Consider the following 15016-nt stretch of genomic DNA (forward strand, 5'->3'; position numbering starts at 1 on the left):
TGACCTCGTGATCCGCCCGTCTCGGCCTCCCAAAGTGCTGGGATTACAGGCTTGAGCCACCGCGCCCGGCCAGATTTTATTTCATTTTTTGAGACAGATTCTCATTTTGTCACCCAGGTTGGAGTGCAGTGGCATGATCTTGGCTCACCACAACCCAGCCTCCACCTCCCAGGTTCAGGCAGTTGTCATGCCTCAACCTCCCGAGTAGCTGGGACTACAGGCATGCACCACTACACCCAGCTAATTTTTGTATTTTTAGCAGAGATGAGGTTTCACCATGTTGGCCAGGCTGGTCTCTAACTCCTGGACTTAAATGATCCACCCGACCTCACAAAGTGCTGGGATTACAGGCGTGAGCCACCGTGCCTGGCAGATTTTAAAAGAATCTCCCTCAGCCCTGAATTGATAGGGTGGATCAGAGGGCCGGGTTGGAACAAGGGAGATGGGTTAGCAGAACTTTACAATAATCCTGTGCAGATACTGGACCAGGGTGGTAGCACTGGAGGTGGAGTGGCAGACGTCAGAGTCTAGATCTATTTTGCAGGTAGAGCCAGCAAAAGCGGGGCATTCACAGCTGACTCTGAGTTCTGGCCTGGGGACTGGAAGGATGGAATTGTCAACAGCTGATGAAGGCAAGGCTGAGAGGGAGCAGGGTTGTGTGTGTGGAAGTGCAGTTGGCTCAGCTGCAGACACGTTGACTTTGAGATGCCTGCTGGACCTCCAAGAAAGAAGTGTTGAGCAGACAGTTCAGGGGAGGAGTCTGGAGACACAAATACATTTGGGGATCTTGAGCACATCAATGCCAGAACATAATTGCATTTTATCTGGTTCAATTAACCTAGGTGATGTCTGGACCTAGCAAACGGAAATGGGCTAGGCGGCTTGAACCCTGTCTGAAGACTTTTGCTAGTTCGGCAGCCTAGAGCCAGATGGGGCAAGAAAGAATCGCTGCTAAGTGGGGTGGGAAGAAAAAGCCTCTTTCAGTGGTTTGCAATTTCATCTGGCCTAATTGCACACAACACTCGGTCCACGTTCATTCCACAATTCCACACGCATCCTTCACTCAACAAATAGCCATTGTATTTCGTTTCATCTTCAAAACAGGCTCAAATGGAGGAAATTAGGGTTAAGAGAAGTGAAGCACCAGCGAGGGTCAGGGACAGAGATCGCAGCCCAGAAAGTTCTCGAGGTTGGGGGCCAGTCGTAGTTGGTTTTGTGAGTGGCAGGAGGATGCGGGTCGCGCCCCAACCCGCGGGGCGGCCGGCTGGGGTTCGCGGCGCGGCCCCTTTAAGGCCCAGGCAGTGATCTCAGCCGCGTTCGCCGCCCCGCCCTCCCCGGCGGCGAGCCCAGTGCGCATGCGCGCCGCGGCAGCACACCACTGGGCCCGGGACGCGCCGGCGGTGGCGGAGAGTCCAGGGCTGGGGCGCCTACCGCCCGCCCCCCTCGCAGAGCCCGGCCGCCGCGCGTCGTCCGCACACGCCGCCACCGCCATGGGCTCCTGAGGTATCCTGTCTGGCCGGTCTCGCCCGGGAGCCCCAAGGGGGAACTGCGACTCCCAAGCGCGGGGGGCTGCTTGTTTCGGAGAGGCCCGCGCGAGGGACGCCCGGCTTCGGCCGCCGGCGCCCGGGCGGGGAGGGCACTAAGGAGGCCGGCGCGGCCGCGGAGGGAGGGGGCATCTGTCTCCCAACCCGTGCCTCCCCTCCTCCCCGCAAGGTCGCCCGTGGGTGTGCCCGCTCCCTTTCCACGCCAACGTGGCGGGGGCAGCGCCTGGAGTGTAATCGGACCTGCCCGGGGGGTGGCCCCGGGAGAGGGAGGCGGATGGACAGGCGCTTTGCAAGAGGGATTGTGTGCTCCTGGGTGGGTGTGCTGGCGCCTGGCACGGCCGAGTGAGTGGGGGAGGCGTCCGTGACCTGTGCGGGTGGCAGTGACCTGGGAGGGTGGTCGGCGGGGGGCCTTCGGGGCTGCGTCGTGAGTGGAGGGTGTACACGCCCGGCACACAGATACTCAGGTTTGGAAGGCGATCTACTGGGACCTGGGGCTCGAAAGATGTTTGCCTCCAACTGGGACCAACCAAAGACTGGTTTTGGGTGTCTGTATCCTTCCCGTGGATTGTACATTTCCTTCCCGGGCACACCCTTGGTACCTCGCTTGGATCCACTTACCTCCAGTGCTGGGTGGCTCCAGGCCAAAGCAAGGCAGTTAGGCTGGGGGTTGGGCATGGATTCCCAATACATATCCCCTCTGGGGGTGTTGTATAAGGCCAGATATTTTACTCCTCCCTCCCTTCCAGGGCATTTTGGGGCAAAGCAGGTGTTTGCATGCCTGATACCTGTGGTGAGGTGAAGGCCATATATTATTTATCTGACTGCTGGTGCTTTTGTAAGGAAAGCAGCAGCAATCTGTGCCCTGGAGGCCCTGCGCTGCAGAGTCAGCCAGGCAAACAAGCTCACCTGCACCTGCAGAGGCAGCGCAGGTCTCAGAGGTGTGACTTCGTTGACACGTTATGCCTACAGTGTCCTTTGCATGTCCCTATTCAGCTTCCTTGGTAGGATCCCTAGGCTCTGCACCTCGGAACCTTGTCTAGGGTGCTGTGCGTATCAGAGTTGGGACCTGGGACGCTGGGGTGAGAGGGCCCCAGCAGCCAGGTATGTGTGCGCACCTGGAATTGATGCCCAAGCTATCAAGGAGCTCTCAAGCGTGGGGGAATCAGACTTGGAAACAGGTGATCACAGTGATGTGAAAAATACCAAACAAAGGAGTAGAAGGAGTACAGGGGCAGGTTTAGTGCCCAGGAAGGAGGATCGTGGCCACAGGAGACTCTCTCATAAGGAGACAGACGGTTGTGCTGAAGCCTGAAGGATGACTGGCGTTCATCTGAGGCTTTTGTGCTTTCCACGTATATTTTCCTGTGTTAATTTGCACAGCAGCTGTGTGAGTAAGGAACGGTTGTTGTCCCTATTTGTGGATGTGGTAAACTGAGGCCCAGAGGGAATTCATGACGCTCTTCTCCATGATCAGTGGCAAGCCTGGATGGAATCATCCTTGAACCAGGAACTCTCTCTTGCTGCCAGATCTTATCTTGCAACTTACTGAGCATCTATGTGCCAGGCACTGTGCTGGGGCATAGCGGTGTGATGGTCAGTGGGACCTGGTGCCTGCCTTCTAGGGGCTCCCAGTCTGCTGGGAAGATGGACACTGATTTAGTGACCCCAGTCCAGATACGAGGCTCCAGTAGCTAGTGTGGGTGGAGAAGGCGCTGTGAATTACCCCAAAAGCCTTCGTGCAGTGGATTCTGGATGTCTTATTTGTTGCACCCACGGTGGTGGTGGGTTATGCAAGGAGCCCCTTCTGAATTTCTCCAACCAAGTGGAAAGAAGAGCTTCGAGGCAGAAGGGTGAGTGAGCCACTTGTCCTAGTTCATTCCTGTTGGCCGAGTTCTTTGAGCTGGGGCTTCTGTCCGGAGGTCGTTTTCTCCCTCTCTGTCTTAGAGGTTTTGCTCCTGGTCTCTGGCTGGCCTGCCCAGTCTCTCACCCCGAGAAGGGCTCAGTGCTATTTCCAGTCCCTGCTGTGCTCATTTCTCTCTGTAAATTCCCTGGAGTGGAAACAGCCCCGGCAAGGCAGGGTACAGCCTTTTATTGTTTTGAAACCGAGTCACAGCTCTGGGCCTGTAGACTGCGGATTTGGTGTGGGAGTTCTGGGAGGCCAATAGCTGGGCCCCTGGGAGAGCTCTGTGTGGGGTCTGCCCCAGGCGCTGCAGCCCCAGGGAGTAAGCACTCACGAAGGACCATGCTGCCCTGCACTGTGCTGGGAGCAGCCCTCTAAAAGGTGGTTGGCAGAGGGAGCCCGATGTGTAACAAATATGTGCAAGACAGTGCCCTACTTGTGGTGGAAACAGAGGGCCCTAAAGGGGCCCAGAGGACAATAGGAACAACAGTCCGTTTATTGAGCACTTACTGTGTGCCAGGCACAGTTCAAAGCGCTTTCATGAATTACTGTATTTAATTTTCCTACCACCCAATGAGATGGGGGCCGTCACCGTCTGCATTTTGTAGGGGAGGCAGCAGAGGGTGGAACAGCTGAGTTTTGAACGAGTAGGTCTGACCTCAGAGCCCATGCTCCTCCCCTGTAACCCTGGGGTGCTGGAAGTCGTCTTGGCCCTGAAGGATGAGGGGTGCTCGACCTGTGAAGGAGAAGGAGGACATTCCAGTTAGAGGGAACTCCGGGCAGATGTGGAGGTCTGAGCTGCCTCACCTCTCAGACGCAGAGGATTGAACTACTTGTGGCTGTGTTGGGTCTGTGTCCTGAAGACACAGACTCTTTGGAGGCCCCGCCAAGGAGTTTGAACTTGATCCTGATGTAGTCAACAGGGAGGCCTTGAAAGTTTCTGGAAGGTTGTGACATGCTCAGCCACGTGTTACGGGGCGGTATTACCATCTCTTCTCATCCCTCCTTCATTCCTGCAGAGAACTTCTGGAAGACCAGGCGTCTGTCCCGTTGGCTTTCCTACAGCCTCTGGCATCACTGTTAGACCCCGATGCCTTTCTCTTGTCTTCTAGCAGCTTCTGGTCTTGAAGACCCTGTGTGACCCAGGGCAGGCTCTGGAGCCCACTGTTGTAATGGTGTCTGCCCTACTGCTGACCTCTTGCCTGCTGGGATCTGGCTCCTTTGAGCTGGAACTTTTTTTGTTTGAGATGGAGCCTCTTTGTGTTGCCCAGGTTGGAGTGCAGTGGTGCTATCATAGCTTGCTGCAGCTTCTACCTCCTGGGCCCAGGAGATCCTCCCACCTTGGCCTTCTAAAGTGCTGAGATTATAGGTGTGAACCACCATGCTTGGTCAGCTGGAACTTTTTTTTTTTTTTTTTTTTAAGACAGAGTCTTAGGCTGGGTGTGGTGGCTCACACCTGTAATCCCAGCACTTTGGGAGGCCAAGGTGGGCGGATTGCCTGAGGTCAGGATTTTGAGAACCAGCCTGGCCAACACAGTGAAACCCTGTCTTTACTAAAACAATTAGTCAGGCATGGTGGCACACGCCTATAGTCCCAGCTATTTGGGAGGTTAAGGCAGGAGAATCACTTGAACCTGGGAGGCGGAGGTTGCAGTGAGCTAAGATGGCACCACTACACTCCAGCCTGGTGGGTGACAGAGCGAGACTCTGTCTTTTAAAAAAAAGAAAAGAAATGGTCCCTAGGAGCATGAGAGGAGGAGGGAGAGAGGGAGGTAATGCGCTGAGCAGTCCTGGTGACCTGGAGAGAGAATTGGGAGATGCAGTTTAAATCTGTGGTTGTTAGCCTTGTGGCCTTGGGCAAGATGCTTACCAGGTTTCAAAATAGGGGACAAATGGTACACTTTCCTTCATCTGTAAGATGGGAGTAATAACAGTGTGGCCGTCATGTGGCTGGCATGACCAGTGTCTGCATGGAGCTCATGTGTACCTGGCACGCAGGACATGCTTTTATTATGACCTTATAGGCCCATTCATTTATTTGAGAAGGAGGCATCGCAGGTCTGTGTGCCAGGCTGTGGGGAGCCTTCCTTAGGAGCCAAGTGCAGCTGGGTAGAGAGAAATCAGACACACAAGCCATTATGATTGTCCTGGGGGCTCTGAGGGAACATTAAGCCATTGTCACCTGGGCGGGCACTTGTCTGGTGAGGTGATGTGATGTGTGTTAAGGTGGAGGAAGAAGTGGGTTCCAGGCAGAAAGAAGAGTGCATGCAAAGCAGAGATCTGAGTTCACGTCTATGAAGTTGTTTGACACTGAGACTCAGCACCTAGTAGACCTGAAATAAATGTTTGCTGAATATGATCTTCTCAGCCTCAGAGAGGAGAGAAATAGGAAGAAGTAGAGTGGGAGGGGGCCACGGAGAGATGAATTAAAGGGTCACCCAATTTGTAGATTTCTCATTCCCTCCCCATCGCCTCCACCTCTGTGGAAAAGCACGTGGTGCAGGTACTAACAATGCGTCTAAGTCCACCAGAATTCTTTTTTTTTTTTTTCAGGCAGGGTCTCCCTCTGTCTCCCAGGCTGGAGTGCAATGGCGAGATCTTGGCTCACTGCAACCTCCGCCTTCTGGGCAATTCTCGTGCCTCAGCCTCCCAAGTAGCGGGGATTGCAGGCACCCACCATCACGCCTGGCTAATTTTTGTATTTTTAGTGGAGATGGGGTTTCACCATGTTAGCCAAGCTGGTCTCAAACTCCTGACCTTGTGATCCACCTACCTTGGCCTCCCAAAGTAATGGGATTACAGGCGTGAACCACCGTGCCCGGCCTTCGCCAGCATTCTTACCAGGCACTCATTCCCAAACTGCTTGTCCTCAGGACTGGAGAGGATAAATCTAAATGCAGAGGCAGCTGAGAACTGGAATTAGGCCGGACACTCAGATAGCATTTGTTCACGTGTCTGTTTGCTGCTGTTTTAGCGTGGCTGAAGCCCTATGCCCGGGTACGGCGTAGAAGGATGGTGCGTGGCTTCTGGTTGGTAACTTTTCCAGTCTTAGGTTAATCATGGCTCAGTGTCTGGCGAAATACGTAGAGTAGGTATGAAGTAGTTTTTGATTAAACAAATGAATGGTTGGATGGGTTCGTGGCACTGCCACTCAGGATAAAGCTATAATTATTCTTGAAAAATGATGGATATGGCTGGGTGTGGTGGCTCATGCCTGTAATCCCAGCACTTTGGGAGGCCGAGGTGGGCGGATCACTTGAGCTCAGGAATTGGAGACCAGCCTGGCCAACATGGTGAAACCCCATCTCTGCTAAAAATACAAAATCAGTCAGGTGTGGTGGCACATGCCTACAGTCCCAGCTACTTGGGAGGCTGAGACAGAAGAATTGCTTGAATCTGGGAGGCGGAGGTTGCAGTGAGCTGAGACTATGCCATTGCACTTCAGCCTGGGTGACAGAGCGAGATTCCATCTAAAAAGAAAAAAGAAAAAAAAGACAGATATTAGGGGTGATTAGAACAGGATTGTTTATTCCAGGTGCCAGCGGTGCTCACTAAACAGCCTTGAGTCTGGCTGGCTGGTGTGGGAGATCTTAGGCCTGTGATGGGAGACAGGAAGCTTGGTGGACACCTCCTTTTCCTTCTCTGGGGTGGAAACCACAGGGGGATGATCCACCCAGAAAGTCTTTGTGCTGAATGTGCGTCACTTCCAGCTCAACCATGTTTTACAAAGTCACATCCCACTAAGTGAATATTTGGTGAAAAGTTTGCCACATTATTCTGTGTTGTACCTTTGAAAAACAATAGGCTTCTCTGAGATTAGAAGTAGTACTTGTTGATTATAGTAAACTTGAAACACAGAAAAGATTGGGGATAAGAATAAAAATTACCCCAAATTTCCAAATCAAGAAGTAATCATGGTTCAAGTTTGGGCAGATGTTCTTTTTTTTTTTTTTTTTTTGAGACGGAGTCTCGCTCTGTCGCCCAGGCTGGAGTGCAGTGGCTGGATCTCGCCTCACTGCAAGCTCCGCTTCCCAGGTTCACACCATTCTCCTGCCTCAGCCTCCCGAGTAGCTGGGACTACAGGCGCCCGCCACCACGCCTGGCTAGTTTTTTTTGTATTTTTTAGTAGAGACGGGGTTTCACCATGTTAGCCAGGATGGTCTCCATCTCCTGACCTCGTGATCCGCTCATCTCGGCCTCCCAAAGTGCTGGGATTACAGGCGTGAGCCACCGAACCCGGCTGGGCAGATGTTCTTTCTAGGCATAAGCATGCGTTATCTCATTGTTTGCTTAACACTGAGTTATAAATATTTACCCATAGCATTTGAAAGGTAGCTGTAGATAGAAAAGAATCAGAGAAGTTCTAAAACAGCCCTCGTGCTTTGTTTCAGATTTTCTGCAGGGAAGATGAGGTCTTCAACCTTTTTTAGCTGGATGGCACCATTGCAGGAGTGGTGAACAGGGCACTGAATCGAGTCAGGAAACCTAGCTGTGACCTTGGGCAAGCCACTTGCCCTCTTTGAGCTTCACTCCTCCTAAGGCAAGGGGCACTATTCGTACCCTGTCTCCTCACCTCACAGGCTCTGATGAAGTCCTCAGTTAGAATGCCTTTAGCTCCCAAGGTTGTGGTTTGGAGGTAGGGCAGGTCACACGATCGTGAAGATGGAAGGAGAAACGGAAGCATGTGTGCCTGTTGCTTCTTTCCCAACCTAAAATGTTTGGTGATCTCCTGAAGACTCCAGCCTCCACGCTGGGAAGCCAGGATCCGGAGGCCCTTTACTTGTGGTCACGGGCAGTCCCAGATGGTCCCCCTCCCCAACAGAGGGGGCGCAGTGAGACCTCCGGAAGTTACTGCCTCTTTTACCTTCAAAGGGATTTTCAGATCAGTTAGCCCCCCTACTCCAAGGGACGTGTGTGGAGCTTGGTACCTTTATTTATCTCCTGCTCTAACCCCTGTGGACTGCCTGCACCCAGGGGGGCCCAGTCCTGCTGGCAAGTGACTGAGAACCTCCACTCCACTCAGCAGGGCTGTTCCCCAAAGCCCTTTGGGTCATCATTTACCGAAAAGCTCTGAGAGAAAATAACTAACCCCATGGCCCCGCTGTAGCTACTGGCAGAGCCTCCTGGTCTCCATCTCTAGTACCTGTGGTTTTTGTTTCATCCAGAATGAGCAGTGAATCTGGGATCCCATCAGCAATCAGTTTGGGTGCCTACGAGGCACAATGATAGATATTGGTGAAGGGTATGTGTGAGGACATTAGTTAATATTAACGTGCTAATCATATTATTCTCATTGGAATTTGTGGGGCTTTGCAAATTATATTTCAAATATATGGTTTTATGTAATCCTTTTAACTGCCCTGAAACCTTGAAATTATTGCACCTATTTTATAGATGGAGAGACTGAGGCTCAGAGGGGTGAATTGTCTAAGATCCTGGGGGAGGAAGCACCCCCCCAGGTGCTTTCTGGTTTTGAGTCCTGGGCCCTTCCTGCTGAGTAGCTGCCCCCAACACAGACCCGCCCTTGGGGAGCTTGCAGCCCCACTGGGAAGCCCAGTGTATTGGATTGCTGCTTAGACCCGGAAAGCACATGAATAAAACTTCAGGTTAAAACCATGGGGTTTCCCGGAGGCAGCAGTTGGCTCTGCGTGGGGGTGAGCTGAGGAGCCAGTGCTCTCTGGAGCAAGGGCAGTTGGACTGAGGCTCATTGGACAGTGGAGGTTGGCAGGTGAAGTGCAGGAGGGCTTTGCAGGGAGTGGGACCACCTTGAGCACACACAGAGGAATGAGACAGGCAGGTAACTCAAGGAGCAGAGGTCTCGTGACCCCTTCCCAGAACATGTTGGGTCCTAGCCTCACCTCCAGGAGGAGGAAGTGCATGTATACACAAATTTATCAATGGAGTTTAAATAAATAGGATGTGGGAAAATGTAGATTTTCCAAAACAATACATATTTGCTTTGAGAAGAAAGGTGGATGTGGGATGCGTTGGTTAGAAGAATTTTAATGACAGTAACCTCAGAGCTTGTAAGCATGATTTGATTTACTAGAGTGCCTGGCCGTCTCAGTCAGTGGGAGCAGGGCTTGGGCTGGGAGATGAGTTGACAAGGTTCTTTCAGACACTGCCTTTGGTTTGCTAAGAGGTATCCCCTGCTTGGCTGGAGGCAGAAGACCTTTCCTTCTATTCCCAGTTTGCAGTAGTTGGGCCAGATTTGTGGAAGTGGGAGAAAGGCCTGCCTTGCTTCTGTATAGACTCAGCTGTCCTCACTTGACACTCAGTGTGCCTTCCAGAGACCCGCCTCCATCTCCTCGACTGCCTGGCTTGATGCTTAGGTGGCGATGGCTGTTGGGCATAAGAGTTATGTAACAGATCTGTGATGGACCCAGGAGCAGAGCCAGTCAAGTGAATGTCATGGAATGGGAGGGGGTCTTGCATGGCTGTGGTGTCCCCAGCAGCTTGTGCAGGGGATGTGGCAGGAAGTGCTCACCACTCATTTGGAATGGTTAGACTGGAAGCACTTGGCCCTCTTGGGCTCTGCACCCCCACCCCCTTCCGCCTGGCCTGCCTGTTCCTCCTCTGGTAGGGCACCTGGGGAAGTCAATTATGGCTGCTTGTCATAGTGGCTCAGGTCACCGTTCACACTTCCACCTGCCCTGGGACCAGGACATCAGAGCCCTGAGAAGGATCAAGGGACCAAGTGGGCCTAGCCTTTTACTGACAGCTGGGAAGTGCAAGCATGTGGACCAGAGCACCAAGTGAGTTGGGGCTGGTGTGGGTTCAGCACCGTCTCCCTACCCAGAGCTCCATTTGTTGAAAACAGCCTTTCTCTACCGTTTCTTCACATGGACAACTTTAAACTATGTATTGGCTGGTCATGGTGGCTCACGCCTGTAATCCCAGCACTTTGGGAGGCCGAGGTGGGCAGGTAACTTGAGGTCAGGAGTTCGAGACTAGCCTGGCCAACATGGTGAAACCTCGTCTCTACTAAAAATACAAAAATTAGCCCAGTGTGGGGACATGCGCCTGTAATCCCAGCTACTTGGGAGGCTGAGGCAGAAGAATCGCTTGAACTTGGGAGGCAAAGGTTGCAGTGAGCTGAGATTGCATCACTGCACTTCAGCCTGGGAGACAGAGCCAGACTCCATCTCAAAAAACAAACAGAAACCTACATATTGTGTATATTTCCCCCAACATTGAGGCTCATTTCTTGGATGAACAATTTAAATATACTGTGCCTCTCTGGCAATGTTTTCCAAAATTACAGATGTTTCGACACTTTCACCAGCAGCTCTACCTCTCAGAATTTATCTTACAGATGCATTAACACATGTGCAAAATGATTTATTTGCAAGATTAGTCATTGTTGCCTTATTTGTAATAGCAAAAGATTGGCGGCAGCTTAAATGTTCATTTGCGGGGAGCCATGAACAAACTGTGGCCCGTCCAAACTTGGGATACCGTGTGGCCATGATGAATAAGATGGAGGCTCCACGCACTGTGCCAGATGGATCACCAAGGTGGATTGCCGAGGGAAGAAGCAGGTCTGGGCGGTGTGTCTTGGAGCTGCCATCAGTGTAAAAGGGAAGGGAATCAAAAGTGTCTTTACTTGTCTATGCCCAGGGGGTCTCTGGGCAGACACAGGAAGTCAGTGATTGTGATGCCTCTGGAGGGGTGGCTGGTGCCAGGAGGTTGCTTATTTGCTGGAGATCCCATGTACCTTTTGATTGCTGAAGCAGGTGAATGTAGGCCTTTCCAAGAAATTAAAATAGGCCAGGTGCGGTGGCTCACACCTGTAATCCCAGCACTTTGGGAGGCCGATGTTGGAGGATCCCTTGAGGTCAGGGGTTCAAGACGAGCCTGGCCAACATGATGAAGCCCCATCTCCACTAAAAATACACAAATTAGCCAGACATGGTGGTACACACCTGTAATCCCAGCTGCTCCAGAGGCTGAGGCAGGAGAATCAGGTGAACTCCAGAGGCCGAGTTTACAGTGAGCCAAGATTATGCCATTGTACTCCAGCCTGGGCTACAGAGCGAGACTCTGTCTCAAAATAAAATAAATAAAAACATAAGGACTGTAACCTTGCCTCCTGCCCAGCGTAGGAAGGTCAAGGCTCTGACTACTTCTCAAGGACAGGAGCCTCACTCAGGCCCCAGACCACAAATCAAAAAATATATGCTTGCTTCTCACAAAGGGGCTGAGTGTTAGGGCTTAGGTGTTGCTTGGTGAATACGACCCCCAGTCCCAGCCTTGGAGAGACGGAGCCACTCTCTGGGCCCCTTGGACACACTGCCGTTGGCTGACTTTGTCATTTTCTTTCTTTCTTTTTTTTTTTTTTAATGGAGTCTTGCTCTGTTGCCCAGGCTGGAGTGCAGTGGTGTGATCTCGGCTCACTGCAAGCTCCACCTCCCGGGTTCACGCCGTTCTCCTGCCTCAGCCTCCCTAGCAGCTGGGACTACTGGCGCACGCTGCCACGCCTGGCTAATTTTTTTATATTGTTAGTAGAGAAGAGATTTCACCTTGTTAGCCATGATGGTCTTGATCTGATCTTGTGATCTACCCACCTCGGCCTCCCGAAGTGCTGGGATTACAGGCGTGAGCTACCGCGCCCGGCCTCGTTTTCAACCCTTGCTCTGATCGGCTCACATGATGATTTCTGAAACCTTTGGGGACTTCCCCACTGACAGCAAAATACAGTTTAACTCAGTCTTAGATGTCCCGGCCCCCCTTTACTGGGCCTCTTCTTGAGCTGTACTTGGCCTGTCACCCTTTCCTCTGTCTGCCCCCTTATCTCCCTGCCGCTGTGCCTTTCCTCACGCAGTTTCCTCTGGCTGCCTTTCCCTCCAAAGCAGTTTCCACGTGCGCAGTTCCTGTGTGACTTTCAAGGGCCAGCTTAGTTTCCACCTCTGTACTGCCCTCTGACCTCCCTGGCTTCTGTGTCTGTTTCTCTCTGCTGGCACTTGGGCATTTTTACATTGTGTCTTAGGTATCTGATTCCTCACTGGTCTCTGGGTTCCTTTTGGGCAAAGTCTTGTAATGCTCATAGGCCCTGATTTGCTAGATGTATGCTGAGTGAGTGAATGTGTAGCCACCCTCTTCGTGGTGGGATTGGAAGTTTGGGGGTCAGGGCCTGTTTGACATCTGTGAATGTACCCCAGTGCCTGGCGCCAGGCAGGCCCAGTCTCGAAGCAGGAATGCAATAGTCACGTGTCTTGAGGCCAAGGCCCTGGGCTGTGTGCTGTGTGCAATTCCTTCCTTGCATCCTGACAAGGAAGAACCCTTGACAAGGAGAACCCTTGACACATGGCAACTCTGATTCCGTCTTACAGATCAGGAAGCAGAGCAAATACTTTGTCTAGGTCATACCTCCAGCAGTGGAATCTGGACACAGGTAAAGATGTGCCTGTAACTCCTGTATTTAATCAATTTATTCTGCCACCTGCCCCAAATCACAAGTAATACCAATACCCTTAACCTATTCCTATTACCTGTCCCACTGGCCATGGACAACTTTGTGTTGTTATTTGCATGTATTTTTCTTCCCCTCTAGACTGTAAGCTCTTAAAGGATCAGAGTCTTTGAGATACCCTTTGGACTTAGCACATAAAAGGTGCTCAAAGGTATTTCTGTATGTTTTAAAACTTTTTAGCGGAGGTTTAACTGACTATAGTAAAGTATACAAATCTTGGATGTACAGCTTGGATTTTCACATCTGTAAATACCTGTGTAAACTGCCCAGATCAAGCCACACAATGGTTCCTGCACCCGAGGAAGCTCCCTGGGGCCCCCTCCTGGCCACCTGCCCTCCCTCGGTAGTCACCACTCACACCTCGGCACTTTTGCGTGGTGCCGCTGCCTGTTTGGGCCTCCCACACACGGAGTGTATAGAACGGACTCCTCGGTGTCTGGCTGCCTTCCCTCAGCACTGTCAGATCATCCAGGTTGCCTGTAGTGACCCTTTGGTTTTTTCTCTGCTGTGTAGGAGTTCACCAAATATACCACTATTTATTCGTTCTCCTGCGGACAGGCATTGGGTTATGTCCAGCCTGTTTGGTGAAATTCATTCTTGTCTTTGGGGGCATGTGCACTCATTGCTGGGTATACACCCAGGGTGGGTTGAAGGCTTACCTGACTCTGTATGTATTTGCATGAATGAAATTCAGGTTGGGATGAGAAATCCAGGGTGTCCTGACTGGAGCCGGGCTTCTTGCTTACAGGGACAGAGCAGGTGCAGGGGTCCTGGCTTAGCCTGCTCCCATGGGGTGGTAGGACTGTTGGGGCTCAGGATGCTGAATCTGCAGGGGACCCATCTGCTCAGTGCCCAGTGGGATTTCAGCTGGCTGGGAAGGTGGTCACATGTAGAGGGGCTCAAAAGTCTAGCTAAAGAGGCTGAGCGTTGGTCTGTTGTTCTCAATTTGAGAGAAAACTGAGATCATCAAAATTAGGACTGGTATGTACTAAAGAAAAAGACCTAATTACAAGGCTGAATTGAGTAAGCCCTTGCCGAGGGACTTTGGATTTCTTTGTTGTTCCCCTTTATTTCTGCACCCCCACCCAAGTGACAGATGCGTACATGATTGGATGATTTTTCTTTCCTGGTTGAGAGATTCCTGGGAACTTGGCCCCAGGAGAAGGGGGAGAAATGTGGAACTGCTAGAGTGGCCTCAGCTTGTTTGTGTTGATTGAAGGGGAGACGGAAGGAGAGCTGTGGACCCCTGACCCCTTGTGAGGGCATGTGATCCTTTTCAAAAGGCTCACCAGGCAGAACTGCCAGGCCAGTGGCCGCTCTTTCCCTCTAATCCCCTCTGGAGAAGGGCCAGACTGTGGGTTGCTGACCTGCTCTGATGTGGATCAGCCTTCCCCCCACAAGGCAGCCGCCCAGAAGCCCAGAGAGCCCAGGCAACCCCCAAAGGCAGGAGGGCCGGCTCTCAGTCCCGTTGTCATTCCCAGGCGGCTGGAGTAGGAGCAGAGTGGTCAGTTCAGATGAACAGCACTCAAGACCGACTCCAACCAGCGAGTTATGGTAAGATGGAAGTTTCTCCATCTATTTTAAATAAGAACAAAGGCCCTCCTAGGCTGCATGAATATTCCAGGGATGTATATGTGAACGCATTGCCAGTTTAGCTTCGTCCGTGGGTGGCAGCTGCCTGAGTGAGCACTTCGTGGCTGCAGCTCTAAAGGATTTGGATCTGAAACTAATGAATGAAAAATATGACCTCAGAAGATTTAAAGAGAGCAAATACCCAGTGACAGGACCTGGGTCCCAGAGACTGTTGGGAGCATAAAATCCCAGGCTGGCCGAAGGAGGAAGTGGGAGGACGATAGCAGCTGACGCCACATGGTGCCAGACCTTGTCAGTGCTGCCTGCATTCACTCATTATTCCGTCCCGCGCTCTCAGAGGCAGGTATGGCTGCATCCCCATTTTACAGATGAGGAAACTGAGGCAAGGAGAGGTTGTGTAACTTGCCCATGGACACAAAGCTAGCCAGTGGCAGAGCTGAAGATCAGGTCTAGGTGGTCTGGCTCTAGAGTTCTGCGGATTTCATAGCATGGCAGCGCAGTCGGAAG

The 15016-nt window shown here is 52.0% G+C and overlaps 1 protein-coding gene across 14 annotated transcripts in view; it reads left to right on the forward strand.

Annotated features, from left to right (window-relative positions):
- Positions 1-1372: 1372 nt before the first annotated feature.
- Positions 1373-15016, forward strand: part of TMEM184B (transmembrane protein 184B) — a 53980-nt gene continuing 40336 nt past the window's right edge. For 9 of the 14 annotated variants that reach the window (XM_074003792.1, XM_065522131.1, XM_005567306.5 and 6 more), the window contains exon 1: positions 1373-1503. Coding sequence is in view for 4 of the 14 variants with exons in the window: in XM_045363632.3 (XP_045219567.1) it covers positions 1819-1886 (68 nt within the window). In the remaining 10 variants the exon portion in view is untranslated. Of the gene's footprint in view, positions 1504-1793; positions 1887-15016 lie in introns of those variants that run through there. The other 5 variants (XM_045363632.3, XM_045363633.2, XM_074003795.1 and 2 more) reach the window with 1 other exon arrangement.

This window comes from Macaca fascicularis, chromosome 10, assembly GCF_037993035.2.
Source record: "Macaca fascicularis isolate 582-1 chromosome 10, T2T-MFA8v1.1".
NCBI lineage: Eukaryota > Metazoa > Chordata > Mammalia > Primates > Cercopithecidae > Macaca > Macaca fascicularis.